The sequence below is a fragment of the Pinus tabuliformis genome, chromosome J, assembly GCF_031772625.1.
Source record: "Pinus tabuliformis cultivar Carrire ecotype Pingquan chromosome J, CPIR1, whole genome shotgun sequence".
NCBI lineage: Eukaryota > Viridiplantae > Streptophyta > Pinopsida > Pinales > Pinaceae > Pinus > Pinus tabuliformis.
In genome coordinates this window covers 483,756,301-483,782,655 of record NC_142295.1, presented here as the reverse complement: position 1 = coordinate 483,782,655, position 26,355 = coordinate 483,756,301, and the positions used below count along the sequence as shown (strand labels likewise).

Here is a 26,355-nt window from a genome sequence, read left to right as displayed (position 1 = left end):
AATACGTTTTTTAACGTGTCCTGGAAATTGAATACGTATTCTATGGTTTTCTTCGTGTCCCTGAATTTCGAAAACGCGTATTTCGTTTGTTGAAAACGTAGCCCTAACGTATTTCATCCGGTTGAATACGTATGCTGCAAAAAGTGTAATTTAAAGGCCGCGCGATGGATTTTTGCGGGTTATTTTCGTCCTGTGCTGTCTGGAGCTGTCGTGTGGAGGAGTCTGGAGCAGATTGTGGTGCGGCTGGTGCGATTGCTGTGCACTTGCAGCGTTCAAGACCGGCCCGTAAACCGGTGCAGCGTTCATTGTGGGTAAGCTCTGTTCAGTGTTCATTGTTAGATAGCTCCCCTTTTTAATGAAGTGGCCTCCTTAAGAGATGACAGAAATTAGTTCTGGGCCAGAATGTATATCAACAAGAATATTAGCATCGCATAGTCATTTTAAACAAGTTCAGTGCACCAAATTAATATTCGTCAACACATTCCAGCTCAGGTACAATGTTTCACAGGACCCAACACAACTTACTCGCTGAAATGAAGATATTACAGCCATATAAACCACATTTACCCCAATGTAAATTAGTAAATTACTCAAAAATGTATATCATCAGAATAGTGACATTACGTACTTAATTGAGCAAGAGTACAGTGCACAGAAATGAAAGAGGAACCTGGTCCATATCAGTGGGAAATATATTGATAGAATGGTGGCTCTTCTTATGGTGTAGCAGTGATCCCTTTTCCGAATAAAGGATATTCTACATGCTGTTCTGATATACATATTAGGCCAGAATTACAATAAAAACTGATAGGAAAGAGACTGATATCAGATTTAAGAAGACACAGACCTTACATTTAATTCAGCCATACAGACAAAATAAAAGAGGTAAAGAGAACCTGAAATACACAGTGAATTCTTAAGGCAGTGGACAGTCTTATATTGTTTGCAAAATTTCAGAGTATAAAGTGGAAGAAAACCCTCCTAATCTCTGTCTTCCTCTTCCACAACACGTCCAGAACTCCTCCAGTAAATCTGAGATAGTTTGGCACTGATAAGGGAGATGTACGCACAGGTAACAGGATGATATCAGCTCTCACACCCAGGCAGAGGTATCACGGCCTGTTTGTTTTCAAGGCAGCCTCCAAATCTGTAACATGTCCCTCACACCAAAGAGAAAACTCAAACTTGGACCCTTCAATAAGAGTACGCTCAGCCAGGAGTAAATAAAGCCTTGATGCGGATATAGACTTGGTCTCTCAGAAAACAGAACTTGGCCCATAAGTCAGAACTTTTTACCCTTCAGAACTGTTTACTTCAACTCAGTCATGTACCAAACTTCTGGCCCTTTCACTGCTGGAAATTCATCATTACATCACTGACTAATTGTGGTGATTACACTCTTGATAACATACTATTCATGGTAACAATTTGTCCTAGATTACTGTGGTAAATGTGCTTGTATCAGTTCACTGCTCACTCATGTCATTGATTACAAATCTGCTCTTGAATTACTGTGGTAAAATGAGCCTTAAGGCTGGTATATTTCCCCAATATTTAAGTGTTGTGGATATACCATTACTCACTGCCCATTCACTGTCTGTGTGCACATATTGAATCATATAACAGTTCTGAGTTTCAGTTAACTTTATAAGTTTATAAATTATAAATTATAACTTTATATATATATATTTTTATTAAATATATATAAAACGTGTCCCCCGTGTCCTGTTTCCGGGTCGCTGCGTTTCGTATTGAATACTCGTATTTACATGTCCTCCGTGTCTCGTGTCCTCGTGTCCTCGTGTCATGTGACTTAGCTACTTACAAATCAAATTTTTCCTTGCAAGTAATCGTGAGTCAAATTTGGTCAACCCGAGAATGACTCGCCACCCTGCCTACAAATGCCTATAAATGCCCAGAAACCATACCATTTGCTCATTTTCATTTTTCATTTCTTAACTGCCAAATTCTCGATTATTTTGCCTTGCCTAGTTTTTTCCCAGACAAAGTCTGGTAACATTGGTTTTTAAAAGATTTTTGAAAATGTTATATTTTCTAAATTCGAATTTATTTTCTAAACATTTATCATTTTTTTTCTTTCTGAATCTAATCCAAAATTCAGTGGTGTTTTCCGAATTAAAAGAATATCTCGTCAACTTAGTTTAACCTAGGTGTTTGTCAGAAGGCAGTGTTATCCACCACCCAGGTTCAATTCCCACAAGTGACATGTTGAGCTCTTATTGAGCATATTGTTCATAATGCCTCAACTTTCTGCAGAATCTTGTTTACCCTAGGTACCATCCCAAAATGGAAGTGCCTGATTGCTTTCCCTGGGAAGTATATTTCACAGAGAAAAAAAATTAAAAAATTAAAAAATTAAAAATTAAAAGCGTATCTCCCATGCAAATACAGATTGTAAATACACAATAAGCTATCACCCCAGCCTCTGAAATATAGAATCTTTTATAGAGTAGATTTGCTTGTCTACAAAACAATCATAAGACTGGACTCAAACTCGGAACGTTTTACCTGTGAATATGATTTTGCTCATTTTCACTTTTTCATGTCTCGACAATCAAACTCTCAACTCTTTTGCCTTACCAAGCTTTTCCCCCAGCCAAATCTCGGAACATCAGTCCTTTAAGACTTTTGAAAGTGCCATCTCTACAAAATTTGAATTTATTTTCCAAACGTGTATAAGTTTGTTCATTATTAGTGGTGCTTTCTGAATTAAAAGAATATCTCTCATGCAGATACAGAATATAAATACACAATAAACTATCATCTGAGACTATGACATATAGTACTTTTTGAGAGTAGATTTGTTTGTCAGTGTCTACAAAACAATGATAAGACTGAACTCAAACTCAGAATCAGAATCTTTTACCTGTAGGTATGAATCCTTAACCAAAACACCAAACCAGGGTGTTCAGCAAGGTACCCACATCATTAGAACCTCATTCTTTTTTCCTGTACATGGAGATGTAATGATGCAGCAGCAGCAAGGAGATTGGAACTCAGAACTGAGTACTGCATTCTAATATCATATTCAAACTAATCATTTGAGACTATGACATATAGTACTTTTTGAGAGTAGATTTGCTTGTCTACAAAACAATGGTAAGACTGAACTAAAACTCAGAATCAGAATGAAACACCAAACGGGGGTGTTTGGCAAGGTACCCACGTCATTAAAACCTCATTCCTTTTTCCTGTACATGGAGATGTAATGATGCAGCAGCAGCAAGGAGATCGGAACTCAGAACTGAGTACTACATTCTAATATCATATTCAAACTAATCATTTGTGTGTGCATTGATGAAATTTGTCATCTATTGTTCTTACAAAAGGGTTCTTAGAATTGTAATGTGTCATCTCTGCAGAATTGGAAACCATTTCATAAGTGCTAATATCCTCCCTCGTCCGCTTTTTACCAGAACTAAATATTGGAAAGTTATGAAACAACCATCTGCTAGTTCCTTTAAGACCTGCAGGTATAATATGTGTATAGTCATCAAGCCACTGAAGGTCATCAGCAGGCTGCCTCTTTGCTTTAAAATGTATGTTACAAGAACTATGCCGGGTAAAATAAGATGACCTTAGACCAACAGAACTGTTTGCACTAGTAAACGTTGCATCAGCTTTATTTGGGATTTTACCATCATTTTGAAAAATATTAATTTCTGGTCCAGAAGAGACGGTTTGCTTCAAATAATTGTTAGGAAAATAAACTCCCAGCCCTTTTTTAAAACGTTCTTGACCAGTTTGTAAGGTTTCATTAGCTATATCCGAAACCTTCAATCGCTTTGCATCGTTTGGATATTGTACTGGACTTGTTGGATGGTCTGGAGAAGAGAAAAAAGAATCATCTGGAACAGCTGTACCTTCATGGTCACAAATTTGATCTCCATGACAAACAGTATCAGAGTCTTCTGCACTACAATTTGAAAAATATGCGCCTTCTGCTTTCTCCACAGGTTCTTTCCTTGTGTGAAAGATGCAATCACTGGTAAGATCCAAAGGAAAATTTGATTGCTTACCATCATCCCCTGGACATCTGCCAGGTTGAGGAGAATGAACTGGAGCATCCAAAAAGTCTTCCTCCAGAGCCACTGCACCATTTGATTGCTTCTTTGAACATTCAGCCGACTCATTTACAGATTTTTTTAATGAGACTGTGCAATCCACTTTTGAGCCGTGATAATCTTCTTCAATTGTCAAATGGTGTGTAAAAGAGTTTTCATGGACATCATGAATCCTTTCCTGATCAGAAACCAATGGAACATTACCAGAAGGCAAATCTTTATTAGAAGGTTGAGCCCAGTCCCTCAAAGAAGATGACAGGTTAGTTGTTTCTTTTAGATTGTCTATGTGACCAGCACAACTGGCATCTCCTTTAGAATTGCATGTTATTTCCTCATCTCTGCTGCCAGAATCCAAGTAAACCACTTCACTGTCAATGAAGTATTTGAAAGCATTCAAAGCACTCATGAACCTCTGTAGCTGAACCTGGAAACTCCCTTCACTATCTCTTATCATACACAGATTGGAAAAATCTAGATCCTGATGAGCAAGAGAAAGAGGATTAAAGCCCAGCAATTCATAATCCTCCCATAATGCTGTTTGACCAGTACTTCTGGATGTTATATCTGCAACAGAATATGATGCAATCTTCTCTGGACATGTTTGTCGGTTTGAGAAGAGTCTTCTAAGCAATGTACATTCCTGCTTCAATTCAGACAGTCCTTTTGCAGTGACTAAATCGACCTTGATATCTTTCACAAAAGATGGTTGAGACACAACCCACTCCAAGAACACAATAACTCCAGGCAATAGAAAATTCAGTGATTTTTCCTCAGATTGCGCAGCCTTTTTAACTAGTATTGATGCAACAAAGCAACAAAATCTCAACAAAGTGGTTGCAAATGAGGTTCCTGAGGTAGTGGCAACATTCTGAACTTGGGTATGTGAATCATGGATAAGAAAGATGACAACAACTATAATTTCAAGCATGGGTATATTCCTCACAGTGCTGCCTCCCACTGAGTATAATCTCTTGGGTAGAAATGTCATTTCCAGCTCTTCGATGTGATGGTTGAACAAATCTTGCAGCGCATTCTCTGATTTAGATACTGCATATTCCAGTTCTTCAAGGCTGAGATAAGGAACCAAAAATTTGTAATCAATATTGAGTTGAAGATATCAAATTGTATATGAAGAGAAAATAGGATTAAAATTTCAATCAAAGAGGAAAATCACTTCCGAATTGCTAAACAACTCATGTTTTGCATGTGTTGAAGATGATATTTGATATCACATCCAGGCAAACTACAAAGAATGTACATTCTGACCTAAGTTGTTATAAATCCCATTGTTTCTGAAAATAACAGAACTCAATAGGATATTGTAATGTTGAATGTGAGGAACTGCATTGTTACCAGAAAGAGAATGGACATCCACATTACTTCAGAAACTATACCAGACTAATTTGCTTACATCGCAAAACCAAAACTGGATATTTAAGTAAAGATGGAAGATGACACTCAGATAAAAGGCAGCAGCTGCTACCATAAAAGATAGTAAGATATCTCGAAGATGAACGAAGACAAGAAGAACAACTGGTAACACTTCAACAAGGTCAACACACAAAGAGAACAGATGGACAGATAGATAAGATAATTTTGTTGATGTCCACAACTCACCAGAATTGGTCAATGGGGCTAGAGAATACAAGACACCACAATAATGGTGAAGGAGTGACGAGGCAACTCCTAAATGCCAAAAAGGGAAAAAAATTATAAATGAAATGAAAATAGAAGGAATGAGTGAAGGGGGTTGACCAAAGAGATAATCCCTAACATAAAGAGATATAATGTTGTACCCAAAGTAGTAGACGTAGAGGTGAAAGAAAGAACATCACCATTCTCATTTTTAACTAGAACCTCTGGACTACTAGGGCCTGATTGATAATCCTGGAAGGAGCCCAAGAGCAACCAAATAGAGATCTCCTAATAATCAAGGCCAAAGAGAGAAATTTAGTAATGTCCAACTCACCACTGGACAAGGGAATGAAGAAGCATCTTCATGCTAGAACAAATTGGTGTGAATAAGTATTTGTAGCTCCATGCAAATGGGGCATTTTCCAAGGGAGTGGGAGTTGTGCACTATCTCACTGACCTAATGTCCTCTACATTTTTAGCTAAGGTCTCTACCAATGTTGTCAAAACCAGACTGGTCATCGAACCAGTAGACTCCCCGGACCAGGAACCAGTTAGAACCAAACTGTAACCGGTAAAAAAACCAGACCAAAAAACCAGTCAACCTAAAACACATAAAATATTCAAATTTAAAGAAAAACATGTATATTCATGTGCATCCATATGAATCCAAACCATTTATACACAAATAAGGAAATTTCTCATTTATATAACATGTAAGGGTGCACAACCAAAATAGCACCAAGTGCAATCCATCTCTAAACCGAAAATACATCAACAAACAAGCTCCACATGACCTCTAACATCCAAAAAAAATCATGTTACAACAAATACCGGCATATCATCAAAATCATTGCCTATATTGGGATCATCGTCATCAATATCACCCTCTAAGCATTAAAATAAGATAGAAAAAGCATAGCATGTCAAGTCAAGATTTTGTTTGAGTGATAGGTACATTTTTAGTAGGCTCATGATAGAGGAGTTTGACAATGTTATATAAAATTAAATAAATTGTGGTTAGTAAGTAGTAAAAGGGCGGGCATGATCTTTGCACCAAGAGGCACCCAAGGTTGTATTTAAGTTGTCTAATGCTGAGTTTATCCACTGCATGTGGTATCAGAGAGCTCGATACTCCCTGCAACCACACTACTTCACGTGCTCTCCGTTCATCCCTTTTTCATTCTGCCTCCTTCACTCATTCGACCCCCCCCCCCAAACGCCAGCACAAACAGTGACGTCGTGTCACTTACCGTGTATGCTCACTCTGTCATTGTGCCCGTTGTATCAACCGTCGATTTTTCTCCATTGTTAATGCCACCCCACCCCCCGACAGCATCCACTTGATTCTGTTGTGCCCCCGCACTCGACTCCCATCATCGTGCTCCCTTGCCCTCGACTTTCGTCGTCCCTCTCTGTGTCTGTCTCCCACGAATGTTAGGTTCATATATATATATATAAAAGAAGATTAATTATTATATAGTTTATAACTATATATATAGTTCAATTAATTAAAATTTAATTAATTAATATATAGTTTATAACTATAAATAATTTAATTAATTATTATGTAGTTAATAACTATATATATATATATATATATATATATATATATAGATATAATTCAATTAATTAAAATTTAATTAATTATTATATAGTTTATAACTATACATAATTCAATTAATTAAATTTAATTAATTATTATATAGTTTATAACTATATATAACTCAATTAAAAAAACAAAAATTAGAGTCAAGTTAAGCTGGATAAATATACTCCAGCTCAAACCCACGCGATAGCTTCATCAATGTCAATGGTCGATTTCAATAAAAGATTGTTAGACCTTGAGACTAAGGTGACCAGACAGGGTGAAAAAATCAAGGCACTCTAGGATACAACAAAGAGAATAGAGAGTCAGCTCGAGCAAAACCAGAACAAATTTAAAAAGGATCAAGCAGTCCTTTCAAATAAGGTGGATCAAGCAATGGTATTGTTGACCTGTATTTGTGACAAGATGAAGGTTACACCTAATCAAATACCCCAGAATAATGAAGCTACTCAACATCTCAATTCTCTAGATTCGTTAAACTCGTTAGAATCACATGAGAAACCCGAGTCTCCAAAGACATCTTCCATGCCTAATCAAGAAAATAGTAACACGAATTTTCAAAATAGGTAGCTCTGGAATGCATACACAAATTTGTCGTTTTCAAATTAATACCCCTTCGCTCCGTCGATAGCTACATATCAATGAAGAGCAAAACTTGAGCTATCCAAATTTGACATTAATGAAAAATGCAACATTGCATGGTTCAATAAAGCAGAAGAATATTTCGAGATTTATGGTATTGACAATGATGACGAAAAGATCAAGCATGCTTCCATGCCAATGGAAGGTGAAGCATATAATTGGTATATGTGGTGGAAAAGACAACACTTGCTATTAGTTGGAAGAAATTCCAAAATGTGTTCTTTAAAAGGTTCCAAGGTGTCAAGGAAGAAGAGTTCTTCTCAGCACTCACCAGATTGCAACAAAAAGGAGATGTGGACGAATACACTTGAGAATGGGAAACTTTAGCTACGCAAGTACCTGGATTATCATAAAATCGTCTCATTCAATCGTACACCATGGGACTTAAACCCCATCTCCAGGCTGAGCTCGAGCTTCATGACATCACTTCTATAGAGGTAGCCAGACAAAAAGCAAAAGTTGTTGAAAAGAAACACGAAAAAATGCAGTGGCCGAAGGTTGAAAGAGTATATTCGAGACGAATATTTTCCCAAGCTACGAACACGGATAATACAAAATATGTTCCACCACATCTTCGTGAAGGAGACAAAACTAATTTGGAAATGCAAAGAATGAAAGAAGGTAAATGCAGACGTTGTGGCGAAAAATGGGACCCGAGACACAGATGTGCTAAAGGGAAAGAAACCAAGAACCTATATACATGTGAAGCAACCAATGATTCAGACAATGAAGAATCAAACGTAGAAGAAATTGAAGATTCTCCACAATTTTCTCCAGAAGTAGATGATGAGAGTATTTCGCAAGTATCATTATCGGCCATGACAAGTATATCACAGCCCCAGACATTAAAATTAAAAGGACATATCAAGAAGAATAATGTAATGGTTCTGATCAATACCGGTAGCACCCACAATTTTTTGGACTCAACCATGGCGAAAAGACTCAACATTTTCACATTTCCCATGCCCAACATGAAGGTTATGGTAGCTGACGATAAGAAAATTGAAAAGGTAGGGAAATGCCATAAAGTCAAATTGCAGATTCAAGACTATAATCTAGAATCTTCGTTCTACACTATACCATTAGGAGGAGTGGATGTGGTCTTAGGTATCCAATGGCTACAAACCCTAGGCACTTACTCTGCCAACCATCAAAAACAATTTATAAAATTTAATGGGAAAGGCAGAAGTACAAGATATATGGATTCCAGCCACCAGAGAATCCATATATGAAAATGATTCAGAAGGGAGCACCAACTTATGTAGTACAGTGTCATCAATAAGAAATGTTAACTTCAAATTTGATCAACGAAGAAGCACCAAAAGTTCAGGAGCTAATTCAAAAGCACGAAAAAGTATTCCAAGACCTCCCAAGGAAGATGCCTCCTAAAAGAGAAATCGAGCATACAATAGAAGTCAAAGCATGATCAAATCCCATCAACATCAAACCATATCAATATCCACATCATCAAAAAACTGAACCAAGATCTTTTAAAGTGTGGCATCATCACAAAAACTAAAAGTCTTTATGCTACTCCAATTGTATTAATTCGGAAGAAAGATGGATCATTCATATTATGTGTCGGTTATCGAGGACTAAACAAAATAATATTCAAAAACAAGTTCCCAATTCCTTTTATCGATGAAATATTAGATGAACTACATGGAGCTAAATACTTCTCAAAATTGGACTTAAGGTCAAGGTATTACCAAATCAAAATAAGGTTGGAAGCTAAGTAATCGGATTCATTGAAAACCCCTGGCGAATCTGAATCCTGCGAATCGGATACAATTCGCTGGGAATTCGAATCCCAAAACAGGATTTGACGTGTCCGTACAGGATTCGTACGAATCCCGTACAGGCACATCGAATCCCGATTCTGGGATTCGTATCCCAAAAAAACGACCTCCGCGGCTTTAAAAACATGTTGTTCCTTTATTCATTCACGCTTTTTCTCAGTTCATTTTGCATAGTTTGAGCTGTGGGCAAGGAGCTAAGGGTTTGGAGCAAGGAGCTAAGGGAGTAGAGCATTCGGCAAAGAGATTCAAGCACCAAGTAAGTGCATTTCAGCTCCATTTTTTTTTCATTTCTTATTCTATTACAGCAGTTTGCATATGATTTTTTGTTTACAAATTCGTGCATGTTTTGTTCATATTTTTTACAGTATTCATGGCTCAATCAAAGGCAGCAATTAAGGGGCAAAGGAAGGGGAAGAATGTCTCCATTGGAGATGCCCCTCCTCCCCCAATATCATCAGAGTCTGTTGCAAGTAATGTTGAGGGAAGAGGAGGACCTAAAGACAACATTGAGAAATATCCCTTGTGGAAATACATCACAAGAGAGGATGGGACAAGCACCAAGGGGAAGGGAGGAGGCAATGTGCAATGGAGATGCAACTTTTGTCACATTGCTTTCAAAAGCACATATTTCCGTGTGAAAGGCCATTTGTTGGCTTTACCAAGTTGTGGAATTGGAGCTTGTAAAGTTGTTCCTTTACAAAAGAGGAAAGAAATGGACAAGGAGTCTAATGTTGGTATGGAAAATGTGGCTACAAAATCAAGAAAAACCAAGAATGAAGACCCCCTTCCATTTTTTAGGAAAGGCACCACCAAATTTCCATTTGAGAGTTCTACTTCTGTTGGGGGACAAGCAGCAAAAAGAAGAGCAATTGCACTTGGTCCAATGGACAAGATTTTCCAAAAAGAGAGACGGGAAGAGCTTGATCTCACCATTGCCTTCTTCTTCTATCAAAACTTCATATCATTTAATGTTGCACGCTCACCTCTATTTATTGAGATGTGTCGAGCTCTAACTCAAGGGGCTCCATCAGGGTATGTGCCTCCTGGGTCAGAGAAGTTGAGAACCACATTGTTGACGAAGGCAAAAAAAGAGGTGCAAAAAATGCTTGAACCTATTGTAGCATCATGGCCAACATATGGGGTTAGCATTGTTTCTGATGGATGGACAGATCCAGCAGGACACCCAATCATCAACTTCATGGTGTCTTCCTTGAATGGTCCAGTTTTCTTGGAAGCGGTGGATACACTTGGAGAATACAAGGACGCACAATTTATTGGTGAGTTATTTATTAAAGTTATTGAAGATGTAGGTGTTGATTCTTGTGTGCAAATCATTACAGATAATGCACCTGTTTGCAAAGTTGTTAGCATGATTGTGGAAGCTAAATATCCACAAGTGTTTTGGACAACTTGCATTGTGCATTCATTGAACTTAGCACTGAAATCCATTGCTTATGATGTGCTTTGGATTGGTAACATTATTAAGGATGCACGACATATCCGTAACTTTGTGCAAAATCATACAAATGCCCTCACTATCTACAAGGAGTACACCAATCTATCATTGTTGAAGATTGCTAATACACGGTTTGCCTCTTCATTCATGATGTTAAAGAGGTTGAGGGAGGTCAAGACTGCTCTTGGGTCCATGGTTATTTCTGAGTTTTGGTCTTTTTGGAGAAAGACAGATCAGGAAGCCTCTAAAAGAGTGAAGGACACAGTGCTAGATGATGCTCGGTGGGAGAGGGTAGATCTAATTATTTGGATCATGGACCTTATCATTTCATTGCTTTGATTTGCAGATACAGACAAACCCATCCTAGGAGAGGTTTATGAGGGATGGGATTCCTTGATTGAGTATGTGAGGAGCATTATTCTACAGAGTGAGTGCCCCAAGTATGAGACATCACCAGAGGCCTTCTGTGATACTATATAGGATATTCTTGTCAGCAGATGGGACAAGAATTGTACACCTTTACATTGTTTGGCTCACTCATTGAACCCAAAATACTACAGCCATGAGTGGCTGAATGGTGGACCTTCCCACAGATTCCCTCCTCACATGGATGGTGAAATCTCACAGGGGAGGAAAGAGGCATTCAGGCGGGTTTTTCAGGATAGTGCATTGCTTGATGAGGTGGAGGATGCCTTTACAGAGTTTTCCACTGGCACTAGTCGATTTGCAGGATATGATCTGATTAGAGATAGGGGGGCTAAGCAGCCCTATTCTTGGTGGGCAAATCATGGGGCAACAAGCCCTCCTCTTCAGCAGTTAGCCATGAAGCTCCTCTCTCATGTGACTTTATCCTCTTGTTGCGAGAGGAATTGGAGCACATATGGGAATTTGTATAGTGTGAAGAAGAGCAGGCTTGAGCTGTCCAAGGCAGAGACAATGGTGTATGTGCACACCAACCTTTGCCTTATTTACAGGCAGAGGGAAAAGTGGTTGATGGGAAAGACAAAGATGTGGGATGTATTTCCTGATGATATGGGTCTGGACAGCAATGTTGAGTTGGCATTGGCCAACATGGATTTCAAGGATCCAGTGCTAGAGCCTGTTAGATTTGATGACATAGAGGGGTCATCCTCCACACCAGCAGATGCAAAGACGACTATGGATACAGGGGAGGAGGAGGATGCAGAGGAGAGCAATGGTGACCATGATGATGAGGACATTGATGCTGATTCTGATGATGACTCTGATGATTGATGACTACCTATTGCCTTGAGGCTTGTATACCTGTAGTTGTTTTATATTTTTTATTTCTATTTGCCATTGGCATTGCACCAACACTACCTATGTAACACATTTTGATTTGATGACTTAATGAGAAAACTACAATTGTCAGTGTCTTTTTCTTACTATCTTGTAGTTGTAAGTTGTTTTTCATTTATGAATTATGAATCATGGTTTATGTGACCACTGACAATGACATGTATTTGAATTTTCAATTTTGTATGTACTATGCATGCTATAGATGAAGATCTATGTTTGAAATCAATGAATTTGTATAATTATTTAGAATTTGTGTAAGAAATATCTAATTTTTAATATATATATATATATATTTAATAAAATAATATATAACGAATCCTACGTCTCCTGTTCCAGGGGGTCAACATGTCCGAATCCGACACTCAAATCCCCAAATCCTACGAATCCCGAGTCCCCGTGTCAGGTGACTTAGGTTGGAAGACATAGAAAAAATTGTGTTTCAAACACATGAAGGTCATTACGATTTAAAGTAATACCTTTTGGGTTAACCAATGCACCGACAACATTCCAAGCCACTATGAACAAGTTATTCCATCCATATCTAAGGAAGTTTGTGTTAGTGTTCTTTGATGACATTTTAATTTACAGTAAAACTTGGAAAGAACACCTACAACATTTGGAGAAAATTCTTACTGTATTGGAAAAGAATCAATTCTATGCCAAGAAGTCCAAATGCACTTTTGGGAAAGAAGAGGTATAATATCTCAGACATATAATATCCAAGGAAGGAGTAAAAGTAGATCCTAATAAGATCAAGGCTATAAGGGAATGGCACAAACCAGTTAATATCTCTGAGCTAAGAGGATTCTTAGGATTGATTGGGTATTAGCGAAGATTTATTAAAAACTATGCCCATATAACAACACCGTTAATGAACCTTCTAAAGAATAACTCATTTCGATGGAATCATGAAGCAAAGAAATGTTTTGAAAACTTGAAGGAAGTTATGTCTAATGCCCCTGTATTGGCAACTCTAGACTTTTCAAAACCATTTGTAATTGAGTGTGATGCTTCAAGTTTTGGCATAGGAGCAATACTAACGCACAATGGTCACCCAATGGCATTTGAATGCAGGAAGCTCAATAAGCAAGAATGTCTCAAGTCTACATATAACAAGGAAATGCTTGCTATTATGCACGCATTAGCCAAATGGAGACAATATCTCTTGGGAAGTAAGTTCATAATACAAACAAATCATAATAGTCTTCAGCATCTCCTCCTGCAAAAATTGTTATCTACAAAACAACAAAAATGAATAGAAAAAACCGCTACCTTTGACATGGATATAATACATAAGAAGGGGAAAGATAACATAGTAGTTGATGTTATGTCTAAGAAGGACGAAGAACCATCACTACTTGCAGTTTTTGTGGTTGTCCCCGAATGGCTTAATGAGATTCGAAGTGAATATGCAAAAGATCCAAAAACCAGTGCCATAATCAATAACCTTCCTCAAAATTCAAAATTTGAATGGAAGAACGATATTCTATGGTACAAGGGAAGAATTTATCTAAATTCAAATTCCAAATTTAAAAGTTAAGATTCTCAAGGAGTCACATGATTCATTATCATTTGGACGTGTAGGGTTCTTTGAAACCTACTATAAGGCACGCCAATCATTCTTTTGGAAGGGAATGGGTAACGATATTCATAAATATGTAGCAATATGCAATAAATGCCAGAGGAATAAAAATGAAAATAGTATGACACCTGGACTACTTCATCCCTTAAATATTCCGAATTAGAAATGGGAGGAAATAACAATGGACTTTATTGAAGGTTTACCTGTGTCTAATGCTAAGGATAAAATTCTTGTAGTAGTCAACAGAGTCACCAAGTATGCTCATTTTATTGCAATGAGGAAATTAGACTCAACAAAACAAATCGCTAAGATATTTTGCAAAAATGTTTACAAATTACATGGATTTTCCAAGCTCATTGTGAGCGATAGAGATGCCAAATTTAAGGGTAATTTTCGGAAGAAATTTTTCAAACATATAGGAACCTACCTCAACATGAGTTCAGCTTACCATCCTCAAATGGATGGCCAAACAGAGGTTGTCAATAAATGTTTAGAAGCCTACTTACGTTGCTATGCCACAGAGAAACAAAATAAGTGGGTTCAGTGGTTACATCTCGTTGAATGGTGGTACAATTCTACTCACCAAACGTCAGCAAAAATGACTCCATTTCAAGCTTTGTGCAATCACAAACCTCCGAAATGGAAGGACTTTGATATCATTGAGACGAAGCTTCCAGCTGTTAAAAACCAGTTAGAAGAAACCCAAAATGTCATCCAAACTCTAAAAGAAAATCTAAATAATGCAAGGAATCGCATGAAGCAGCAAGTTGATCGAAACAAAACCAATAGAGAATTTGAAGTTGGAGAATGGGTATTTGTTAAACTCTAGCCTTACAAGCGGTTGTCCTTAGAACATAAGGGAAAAAACAAATTGGCACCAAGGTTTTATGGACCCTACTAGATCAACAAAAAGATCAACCAAATAGAATACAATTTAAGCCTTCCCGATAAAAGTCGTGTTCACGTTTTTCATGTATCCTACCTTAAAAGGGCACTTGGTAAACATCAATCAACACAAACAACACTTTCGACTTTAGATGACGAAGGAAGGGTTATTCTAGAGCCAGAAGGTATCATATCCATTAGGAAAAAGAAGTTGTGATCACAAGTAATCAAAGAATATATGATCAAGTGGAATGACTTACTAGAAGAAGAAGCTTAAGCTTCTTGGGAGACAAAAGCATTTCATCAACAACACCCGTCATTACATATGTTTTTTGAGGACAAAGCATCTTTTCAAGGGGAAGGCAATGTTATATAAAATTAAATAAATTGTAGCTAGTAAGTAATTAAAGGGCATGATCTTTTCAAGGGGAAGGCAATGTTATATAAAATTAAATAAATTGTAGCTAGTAAGTAATTAAAGGGCATGATCAAAGATCATGCCCATTCACCAAGAGGCATCCAGGGTTGTATTTAAGCCAGGGCCTCCCACAATGTAATCATCATTCAAGTTTATTAATAAAATATATATATTTGTTTTCTAATGTTGAGTTTATTCATTGTAGACAGCCAATGCCACTATAATCAAGGTACATAGAGGGCTTGGTGCTCTTGATTGAATACTAGTTCCATACCATTGTACATGACAAATTTCATGGAGCGTTGCAATCCCCCCCATCTTGAAAGTTTGTTGGATTATGAGTGAGATCTAAAATTCTATTTTCTCCATACGAAATCCAATGAGGCCAGAACCACTCTCAAACATCAAGAGTCATTTCATGGTAATGTTAAAAATTTAGCTTTCATTTTCATCCTTTTACTTTAATCATTTAACATTATCATGAATTGCATAGCATTAGTAGGGAAATATGGTCAAACACTAGGCTTCCCCTATCATAAATCATTGCATTTTTACAAAAAAAATGCGTTCAAAAGGTCCTTGGCAACAATACACAAAACCAGCCAATTCAGTACTGAATCGGCCAAAAGCGGTTCAGGTCACCAGTCCAAACCGGTTTTGGCCTCAAACCGGTTGAACCAACCATTTTAGACCGGTTTACTCCAGTCCTAATAACACTAGTCTCTACATAGCACTAACATGTCCAATCTCCGAGAATGTGTGTTGTGTGTGTGAGTGACCGAGCGAGAGAGAGAGAGAGAGAGATAGAGAGTAGATATTTTATTAAAACATCCACAAAGCCAGATAATCTAAAGGGAAAAGGTTTATAACTTTTAGAGGCCATGCCTTGCTAAAATATGAAAGTCAAAATATGGTAATGTTGCGATAAATATGAGGAAAAAGTGAACAAGGATATCCCATTATGTTTTGTCCTATAGAGCTTACTACACTACTTAAATGCAGGAGCACCTTGGAGTAGATCAACAAATTTGGACTTCACTCTCAACATATTGTCTCTTAAATGCATCAGGCCCTTTATGCAATACCTTTTGTTTCCCAAATAATACCTCTAATCTTGATCATTTTTCTGATGGTGTTGTATGTCACATATTTGAGTAGGAAGTGTTGGTTAGTCTCTACCTGCCCTAAATAGCACACTTAGTAGGTCCTATCATCCCATTCTTATTTAGGCTCCTTCCACCTTGTTTCACATCTCACCCTGTGGGAACTCGTCCTTATTTGATAAATGTGTGATTCACTTTCCAAGGACTATTGAGTTCATAAATTTTTGTATCTACATGTCATTTGTGGAGTCAAAACTGTCAATACAACACCGTTTCCTTTTTGTGCATTCCTCTTCCATTTGCACCTCCTATAGCATTCCAAGAGGTGATTTTTCAGCTCTTTTGTCATGTGAGAAATCATCCTCTTTGTGTGATCTATAAATCATTTTGGATATTCCAATGGTATTCTCACCAAAACAGACCTATAACTATAGCAAGTGAGACTATGCTTGACTACGGTACTAATATTTTTGTATTTTTTTGTGACAACAAGAAATTAAACACACAAACCAGATTTCTTAACTAGTATGACATGAAAGCAAAACTCCAACAACAGAGACATACACAATGCAACAAAAAGATTTACATTGGAAAATCAATGTGAGTAAAACAACAAGAAAATAAAGGACTATTCCTTTTGTCTTTTATACTTCGAAAATTACATTATAGATTGTAAACCAGTCCAAGCTTACTACAAAGCTATGAGATACTATGGTCTACTATAGTCATCCACAAATTGCTTCTCTCTCTCTACTCTATTAGCATAGCTTTCACACTCCTGCTAACACTATGGAATATTCAGTGACTCAAGAAAGCTAACCTATTCCCCTCCTACAGAGTTTTTGATAGATCAAATTAGGGTTAGGGTTAGGGTTTTGGAACCCTCTTGGAATCTCCATCATGATTCTAGAAGTCTCTAGTGGATTCTCATACATTGGTAGCTCGACATGTATGAATTATGGTGTGTGGACTTGGCTGCCACTTGGACCTATGGTGAATAATTGGACCATTGCCTTGCCAAGGGCATAAATTTTGCATGCAGACACTATTTGACAGAAGCAAACCATAATTGGAAAGCTACCAAGGCACAGAATGCAATAAATAACTCTAGATTGTGTTCCCTTGAGGTCTGAGACCCTAAAATTCCACTTTTGAGTTCTTCAACACCAAATGACAGTAAATTGAAATTCTTTCGATAAAAATCACAATGGAAATTGTGTCTATGCGTTTTGAACCATCCAGTGTGGTTCATCATCAGGACTAAGATGGAAAGTCTGATCTGGGTGAGAGATTAAATAGTGAAGGCAATGTACAGAGAATTGAGTCAAACAATTGAAATAAAACGGTCATAAAGAAAATACTAGGAAGTAAACAACATTCAAGAATATAATAATAATAAATATTGTGTTAAAATAATTAATATAAAGAATGAAATAAAAATAGAACTAATAAAAATATAATGACTAAATCAAGTTAAACGAAACACCACATGCTACAAGGTCAATAAAATACACACACACACATATATTAGAAGTCAAGGAACCTAAAAATAACAATAAAAACTAATCAAAATTAATTAAGAAAAGGTCAAGGCTGAAATTATTAAAGAATAATTTTCAATAAACTTTCAAAAATAAAGATCCAAATTAATAAATAATAAACGAAATAAATCAAAACGGACAAGGACCAGGAAGAAAGAAATAAATAAATAAAGTAAAATAAAATAATATTAATTAATTAATTAATGAAATTTTAAAAATAAAATCAAAATAGAAAAGGAACATTTTTGCAAAAGTCAAACATGACAGAAAAAAAAAAAAAAAAAAAAAAAAAAAAACAAATAAATAAATAAATAAATATATATAGAAAATAATTTAAGTTACGAAGAGGTAAAGTAAACTTTTAATAACTAATTTATTCCAAAATATAACTTATTTAAAAATAAAAATACATATGATTAATAGACCATAAAGAGGCCAAATAGACCAAAGAAATAATATCATTAAAATATCAAATATAATATAGTAAAATTAAATTAGTAATAAGAGTTAGGATATAGTAAAACTAAATTAATAATATAAGTTAGGATGAAATATTAAAATGAGGAAAAGTAGAAAAAAATTCATCCAAACAAAAAAAAAACGAGCAATTAAGATGGAAGGGTCGGGATCCAACAGCTACTAATCTTCCAACCATCGCCTCTATCAAGATAACCTGACCTTATTCCAGTCTCTATGGCTAGTGGGCATCATCAAATTTGTCAGATGGGCAAGCGAGCTTTGAGTTTTCAACATCCAGTTTTAGTGGTTTTTCATCGGATGCCACGTAAGTTTCAAGCGGGCGATAAAGTCTGATTGTGTTTGCACAAAGAACGCCTTGTTGGAGCCCATTGGAAGCGTCGACCACTCAAGTATGGGCCTTACACCATCACCAAGGTTGTGGGAGACAACGTTTTCAAGCTCAGCATTCCCCCATTGCCTGGCATGCACCCAGTGTTCAATTTGGATCACCTTCGGGCATACTTTCCACCATTGTTGGACACATCAAACATTATCAAATAGCTAACACCAACAGAGGTCAACCCAGACTACATGGAACATGCCACAACTGATCAGATCATGGACACACATATCAAGAACACTCACCAACAGAGGATCCAACTGTATCGGGTTGTTAAAGTTGGCCAACTCCTGCACCAGGGCAAGTAGCTCACCTGGGACAAAGTTCAGCAAAAGTTTCCCCATCTCATGGAGGCACTCAACATAATGGGGACCATTGCTTCCTAAGGGGAGAGGACTGATCTAGATGGATATTGGTGGCCACCCGCCTATTCCACTTGGACCCCCAACACTATTTCTTTCAATTTCCTTAATTGTAACATAGTTTACTATTTTTGGCAGTTTTTCGGATCCTAAGCTTCGGGAGCCGTTTTGAGGCACTAAACGATGCTTTTTGGAAAACGAGTAAACCTATAGCCTACTGCAAGGGTTTGTATTCAAAAGTGGTAGCTAACAAGATATTGTACACATCAAACGAAGATCATATGCCAAAGTTACGAGCCCGAGAAGTTGATGTACCAACTAACCCCAACAGGGTCCACAAACTTTTGGCACTTCATCTCCTAGGGTTAGTTTTTTGGATATTTACGATTTTCCCCTGTTTCTCAATAATAAAAAGTCCTTGGAGTCTCATTGTAACATAGTTCAGAGGCATGTAGTTGTCACATCTCTTCTCAGAGATAAGCTACCATCGCCTGAGCTAGTTTATTTCCATTCTACATGTAAACAGTGTTCAATATTTATTATTAATGAATTGAAGTTCAGTTTTCATTGTAGCTCTGAGTCTTTGTTTGAATTTGTTTTTCATTTCGTTCCTACATAATTTGTGATTGATCTCTCTTTGATTTTATTTCCACTGCATATAAACTTTTGGATGTTAAAATACCAATGATTTTATTTTCAACAATTCAAAATTTATTTGGTTAATACAAGAAAATAAATCAGGGCTGGTATTAGGAGATTTAATAGCTTTTTCCACCCTTCTGGTGCACTTTTACTTCTTTATGATTTGCTTTGATTTGGGTGCATAGCTCAAGAGCCCAAGCTTGATTTTGAAATTTTCCATTACCCCTTAATGGTGAGTCAGTTTATCGCTCATCAAGGTTGGGGCAATAAGAGAGTTCAATTTATAGATGAAGCATCGTATGCTTGAGGAACTAGGTGATGGCTAATGAGTGGGGTAAGAGATCATGCCAGGCTTTTGCGAATGCTCTAATCAAATGTCCCAAACATATTTTACACTTTATCTTTTTCTTTCCTTGTCGTTTTCTTGTGTTTTTATCTTTCTTTTAGTTGCATCAACCTCCAGGGCTAAGTTTTCTAGGCCCAGACTCAAGGATTTGGATGAAAGAGTGCCAATTCCAATGATATATGACCACCAACCCAAAGAATAAAGATGAATAAGGGGAAGATGGAAAGTGTTAAGTATGGAATAATCATGGACACGCCAATTCAATCAAAGCCTCCCTAGTAGTACCCTTCCAAAAACCCTAAGGCCTCAGAGGAAGTCCCATTGGACTAGAGTCAAATACTAACCTCCCAGGTGAAGTGGAGAAGCAAGAAAAGAGTCAAGATCGATCAATCATCCAGTTTTCCCATTGATTCATATTAGTATTCCCATAACATTAAATGAAATCACATGATTGAAAAAATGGTTAAATTACTTGTCGATGGATCACCCGCCTTCCTTCAAAAAGGAGTGTGGATGGGAGAGAGAACTTTGGCACGAGCAAGGTTGTAGGATTCTGGCATCATGTTATTTTTATCATATAAGGTTGTTGGTTGGTTGGTTGGCTATTCAAGGAGGAGAAAAGTTTTCTCCTATGGGTTGTGTTGCTACACAATCTAACAAGGGTCCTAGGAGGGGTGCCTATGAGACAACTACTAGACCAAATGACAATAATGGGACAAATACCCACTATCACCTCAGTCAGTGTCCCCTACTCTTTACGAACTTTCACTGATAAGAGGAGTCCCAATAGGATAGGAACCACCTGAGAAAGATAGGATCAATGACTTATGTGAAATTATTCCATTAAGCCCATTCATGAAGAGGCTCAATTAAGGATTGATGGAAGAAAGGCTCTCCAAGAAAAACCTAGGGAGGAAATTAAGACCTAGGGTTTGTGATATTAGCAACGAGGATAAGTATGCCTAGGATCAAGATCTCCAAGATGAGAAAGGACCTCTACAGGAACTTTGTGAGATGATTTATCACTTCAAAATAATCTTTTGCTATACTTGAGAGACCTAGAAGGAACGTATGCATGACCTAGGGTTTATGAGTAATCGTGGGAGGAGTTCCTATTATATGCTCACTAGGTCAAGATAGGATAGGGAAAGGGTCTATAATGATCAATTCCTTTGAATACTATGTGCAAATGACCCTGAAAAATACCACCTTACCCAAGAAGTTCAAGGTAGGTTTCCAAATACACAACTAGGGGTCAAGTTTTCTTGCAAACTAATCGTGATAATTCCACCAAACTTTGAGGTTCCCTAGAGGAGACACCAATGCAGATTCTTTTCCAAACAGATTTCAAAACTACCCACTCTAAGTAATTTCAAAGGGTTCCCTAGCTAGGCCATCTAGGAGAAGGGACTAAAGGTTTTGAAGAAGAGAAAAGAGTAGGAAAAGAAGGGTGAACACCAATTTTACTTGGACCAGTGCCTAATTCCCTTGGCTATGGAGTCAGTGATGATTCGAAATTTGCTAAATTCGTCTTCAAGGAGGTCAAAGAATGATGCCCTAGCAACCACTCTTCAACAATTACCTACTCAACATCTATGGCTTTTCATGGAAAAAGAACAAAATCCCATCCACTAGGAACATTCATCTATTGTCATTCAATGAGTAACATGTGCAATTTACAACCAAACCATCTTTTACAATGATATTCAATAAATTAGGGCACAAGAGATTTAGCTAGTTGCAATAATTCCACACATTAGACATCAATCCAAGAAAAATCTTCAACAAAAATAGCACTTACAAGATGACAAGGGATATATCCAACCATAGAAGAACAAGTAGTTCCAAGAAAGATCGAAATTTTATCCTCCAAAGATATCAAAATGCATCAATAGAAGTCTCCAATAGCATCCAAGAAAAAGTGTGAAATTCTTATTACATGAGAAATCCAAGTGATGATGATGATCCTCTCTCACAATGAGAGTCATCTCTATTTATATAATCCTTTTCCTAATTCGAATTAGCCTAATAGCCCCTACAATTATAAAATAATGTGCAAATAACAAATTCTTGGTGACAAGCCTGCCAGGTAGTTCATAAATTGATGAAAAAGCCATCTGTAATTGAGTCAAAATGACGAAATGGTGATGTAGAAGGATCGTTGGAAGGTCAAGTTGAGTCCTCAAGGTGCCAATGAGAGAGAGAGAGGGCCCCATGAATGATGGACAAGGAGTTGGCCCCTTAGTCTCCATGTAAATAATCATGTGGTGCTCCAATGTGGCTTTGGGGCACAAGCACTGGTCTCATGGGTTTCTTGACGAAGAATATTCCTGTAGACTACTCGAAATGAGGGAATTGAAAATGGAGCTTGCCCTCCCATGTCTCAAGGATGAGACAAACATCCATCAGCTGCGAAACCCTATATATATTACTAAGCCAGATGGGGGCGTTGTTGGTCCAAGTGCATCATCTCACATATAATGTGGGGCAATGAACAAGTCGTTGATGCTGAGGCCGCCCATAAGATGAGATAATGCCATATCACATGATTGAGTCTCATGGCTCTCAACGCATCCCTTACAAGTGTCAATATGGTCCTCTAGTGGGCTTGGGCCCCAGTTAAGTTGCCCAACCCATGATGAAACCACCAGCCAATTACGCATAAGATCCTATGCATCTCCTCACCTTCAAGGACAATAATTCATTACTGCATCTAAGTGAACCGAGCTTGTTAATCCAAGGCACAAACAAGACTTCATAATGGGTTTCCCTTCCAAATTCGGGGCTTTGAACATCTAATGGTGTTACCTCATTAGGTAGGAGTGGCTAATAAACAACCATATTAGGCGTCCCCAACCCTTAAAGGGAAAAACATGTCCAAAGTACATCCTTCAAGTAGTAGATGTCATGTGGATAATGATGAGGTGGATAGGGACACAAGGGTCTCGAGACAAAATGCCATGGGTTCAAGGGTGGTAATGATGAGGGATGTCCACATATTTGGGTGTATAGATGTAGGAGGGAGCAATCGTGGTACATGAGTTACCCCAGCCTTTGTTTTTCCACCCTTCTTCATTTGCCTTTTGCCTTTTCTTGATTTTTCTTTTATTATACTGCTCAGGGCTCTAAGGGAAGAGAGCATGTTGTGTATGATGTAAGCAGTGATTACACCCTTAAATTAGGGCAATTCATCACCCACCAAGGGTTGGGACATGCATGGGTTTCTTAATGATCCAAGGGGCACTCATAGGAGCCCTAGATACCAAGGTGGTGGCCATAATAATAAGGGGTAGAGCTCAAGTTTCGCTTTTGCCCACACGCTGGTTTTTTAGTCTCGGCCATCTTTTGCATTTTGTGGTTCTATTCAAGGTTACTTGGGAGCTGGAGCGGGGAGCAGGAGCGGGGAGTGACATTTTCAAAAACTCCTGGTTCGAGAGCAAATTTTTACATAATATATATATTCTTATATATTTTGATGCATATATGTCAACAAAAGCATGTAGAATGATGAATTAGATATAAAAAGCATAAAAACATGGATTGAACCATATAACATCAATCATCTAGAAGTCATAATCTTCATTAACCACGTCCACAGATTAGTTACATACAACATATCGAGTCTCATGATTCATCAATCTTAAAGCTTCAAGCTTTCAAAATTCGATATATAACGTTTATCATCATTGATCACAGAAGTTGTAACTTGTACTTGTAGCCATTACCATAACCAAGTAACCAAATGATAACAAAGAATGTTTAACATGAAATGAAATGTTTCAAATTTCAACTTTCACGAAACATCATATTTATAATTCATTACCAATAAGCCATATATGCCAACTGCAAACTTCAAACTTGAATTGTCATATATTGTTTACAAAAAATACCATAATAAATATGAAAGAGTCAATAGTTATAAAAAGTACTAGAAACTAGTAAGACAAATAAATCTATTCTCTACTACTTGACCCTCTTGCCACAAGAAATTTCTACTTTCTTGTTTCGTGCTTTATTGGGAGTCTCCTCCTGCATAGTTGAACGACCTTGGTGCTCATGATTAAATACAAGTTCCATACCCTAGTATGCTAGGTGCTCTTGATTATTGGGAGTTTCCCTTGCCTAGAGGGCTTGGTGCTCTTGATTAAATACAAGTTCCATGCCCTAGTACATGACAAAATCCAATGGAAACAATACAATCCCCCCAATCTTGAAATCCTGAAAAAAATGACAAGTCTACTGGATTTTGGGTGAGATCTAAAATTCTACTTTCTCCATATGAAATCCAATGAGGTCAGAACCACTCTCAAACATCCTGAGTCATTTCATGGTAATGTTAAAAAATTAAGTAAAAGGATGAAAATGAAAGTTTAAGGAGTGTCACTTTTACTATGTCATTTAACATTACCATGAACTACATATCAACACTAGGGCTAAATTCTTGTTTCCAACCTTCAATAGCTCCCTCTATCACTCCTAAATTGGCAGGGAGCGAAAAAAAATTAGGGAGCGCGCTTCAGGAGCGAGTTCGAGAGGGGGTGCTCCCCCACAACCCTGGTTTTATTTCCTTTTGTATGTGACCATGATATGCTTTCATCCATTTTTAAGCTACATCAACCTCTAGGGCATCATTCCAGGTTTGACCAAGACGTTGACAAGGGGAGTACCAGAGCCTTGTGGACCCTATCATCATGTGGACCCAAAGAAGGAAGATGATGAAATAGGACATGTAATGTGCGGAGTGGAGTGAAAATATGGAACGAGAAAACAAGACCGCGCAGCACGCTACCAAAATTGAGGTTTCCCAAGTAGTGCCCATCCTTAAGCTATAAGCCAATAAAGGAGATCCCATGGGACTAGGGTTGCAAATTAAACCCCCATTTAAGTTGAGGGAACAAGACTATAGTCAAAACACCTCCTCCTTACAAATCACCCAATAATCCACACCCAAGTGTGCCCAAGGCAAAACAAGCATAAGCACCTGATTACATAATGAAAGGCATACCTTTAGGACTGAGGGGACATATAATTGTCTCAGGGAACGGAGATCAATTAGCACATATATCAACTACAGTGGTGGTTATCAAGGGCTATTGGCTATCGGCTAAAGACAAATCTAAGAGAAAATTTCTCCTATGGGGTCACCCACTAGTGGTGGGTAACAGGTTGCCCACTTTTTGGTGGGTAGCAATGCCCACTACGTTTTCCACGATCGTTATAAGTTGGAGCTACTTAATCTTGCAAAGACTATACTTGCTTAACTCTTACCTCACCTTTAGGGGTCTTTTGAACTTAAAAGAACCATTGGCTAGCATGGTCTTAAGTGATTCTTGGACTTCTTGGGGTTTTTGTTGGTTGGATGTGTTATGAACAAAGTTCATATACGTAGCAAAATACTCAGAAGATCTGAAATATGTAAATATCCATTATAGGACAAGTAGTATATTTATATAGAAATATACAGAAAGTATGAGATATGAAATTGTTACAAATGAGGGCCCGCTTATATACCTAGGCAGGTGCCCCTTCATGAACGGTCATGTCCTTATGAGACATGCCTCTTCAGTATACTAATCATTGTTAACTATTTATTATTAATAATTTACATTCATAACATTGCCTTCCTCTTCAAAGAAGCTTTGTCCTCAAAACTTATTGCTAACAAGGCATGTCCTCTTGTTTCATTGTCTTATAATATATTCGCAACTTTCGGAAATCTTCAAGTTTCCATCTTGATAATACAAGATGATAGGATCCTTGAAGCAATAAATAAAAATCGTTGAACTGAGAAGAGATTTGACCTTCCTAAATTAATCTTCTATGGAAGCTTGCGGTTACTGGATACTTCTTGTGAATTTTTATCACAAGATTGAAATGCACTAACATTAGTAGTCTTCGGAACATAAGTTCATTGTTTCTATTCTAAATGATACAGATATGCAGATTGATTGAGTTGTCTACTCTTGTGATTCGGATATCGATAAGGAGTTCTTGTGGTTTGTTTTTCCCTTATCATGCATGTGGCAATGTCTTGATTTAGTTCAAACACTGATGTTGTTGAGTTGGTTACAAAA

General features: G+C 37.4%; 1 protein-coding gene across 2 annotated transcripts in view; it reads right to left on the bottom strand.

The window, feature by feature from the left end:
• Positions 1 to 3,290: 3,290 nt before the first annotated feature.
• LOC149227903 (uncharacterized) overlaps positions 3,291 to 26,355 on the bottom strand; it is a 193,104-nt gene continuing 170,039 nt past the window's right edge. For both annotated transcript variants that reach the window (XM_089377955.1, XM_089377956.1), the window contains exon 4: positions 3,291 to 5,155. In XM_089377955.1, coding sequence (XP_089234081.1) covers positions 3,301 to 5,155 — 1,855 coding nt within the window. In that variant the 3' untranslated portion in view covers positions 3,291 to 3,300. The remainder of the gene's footprint in view (positions 5,156 to 26,355) is intronic.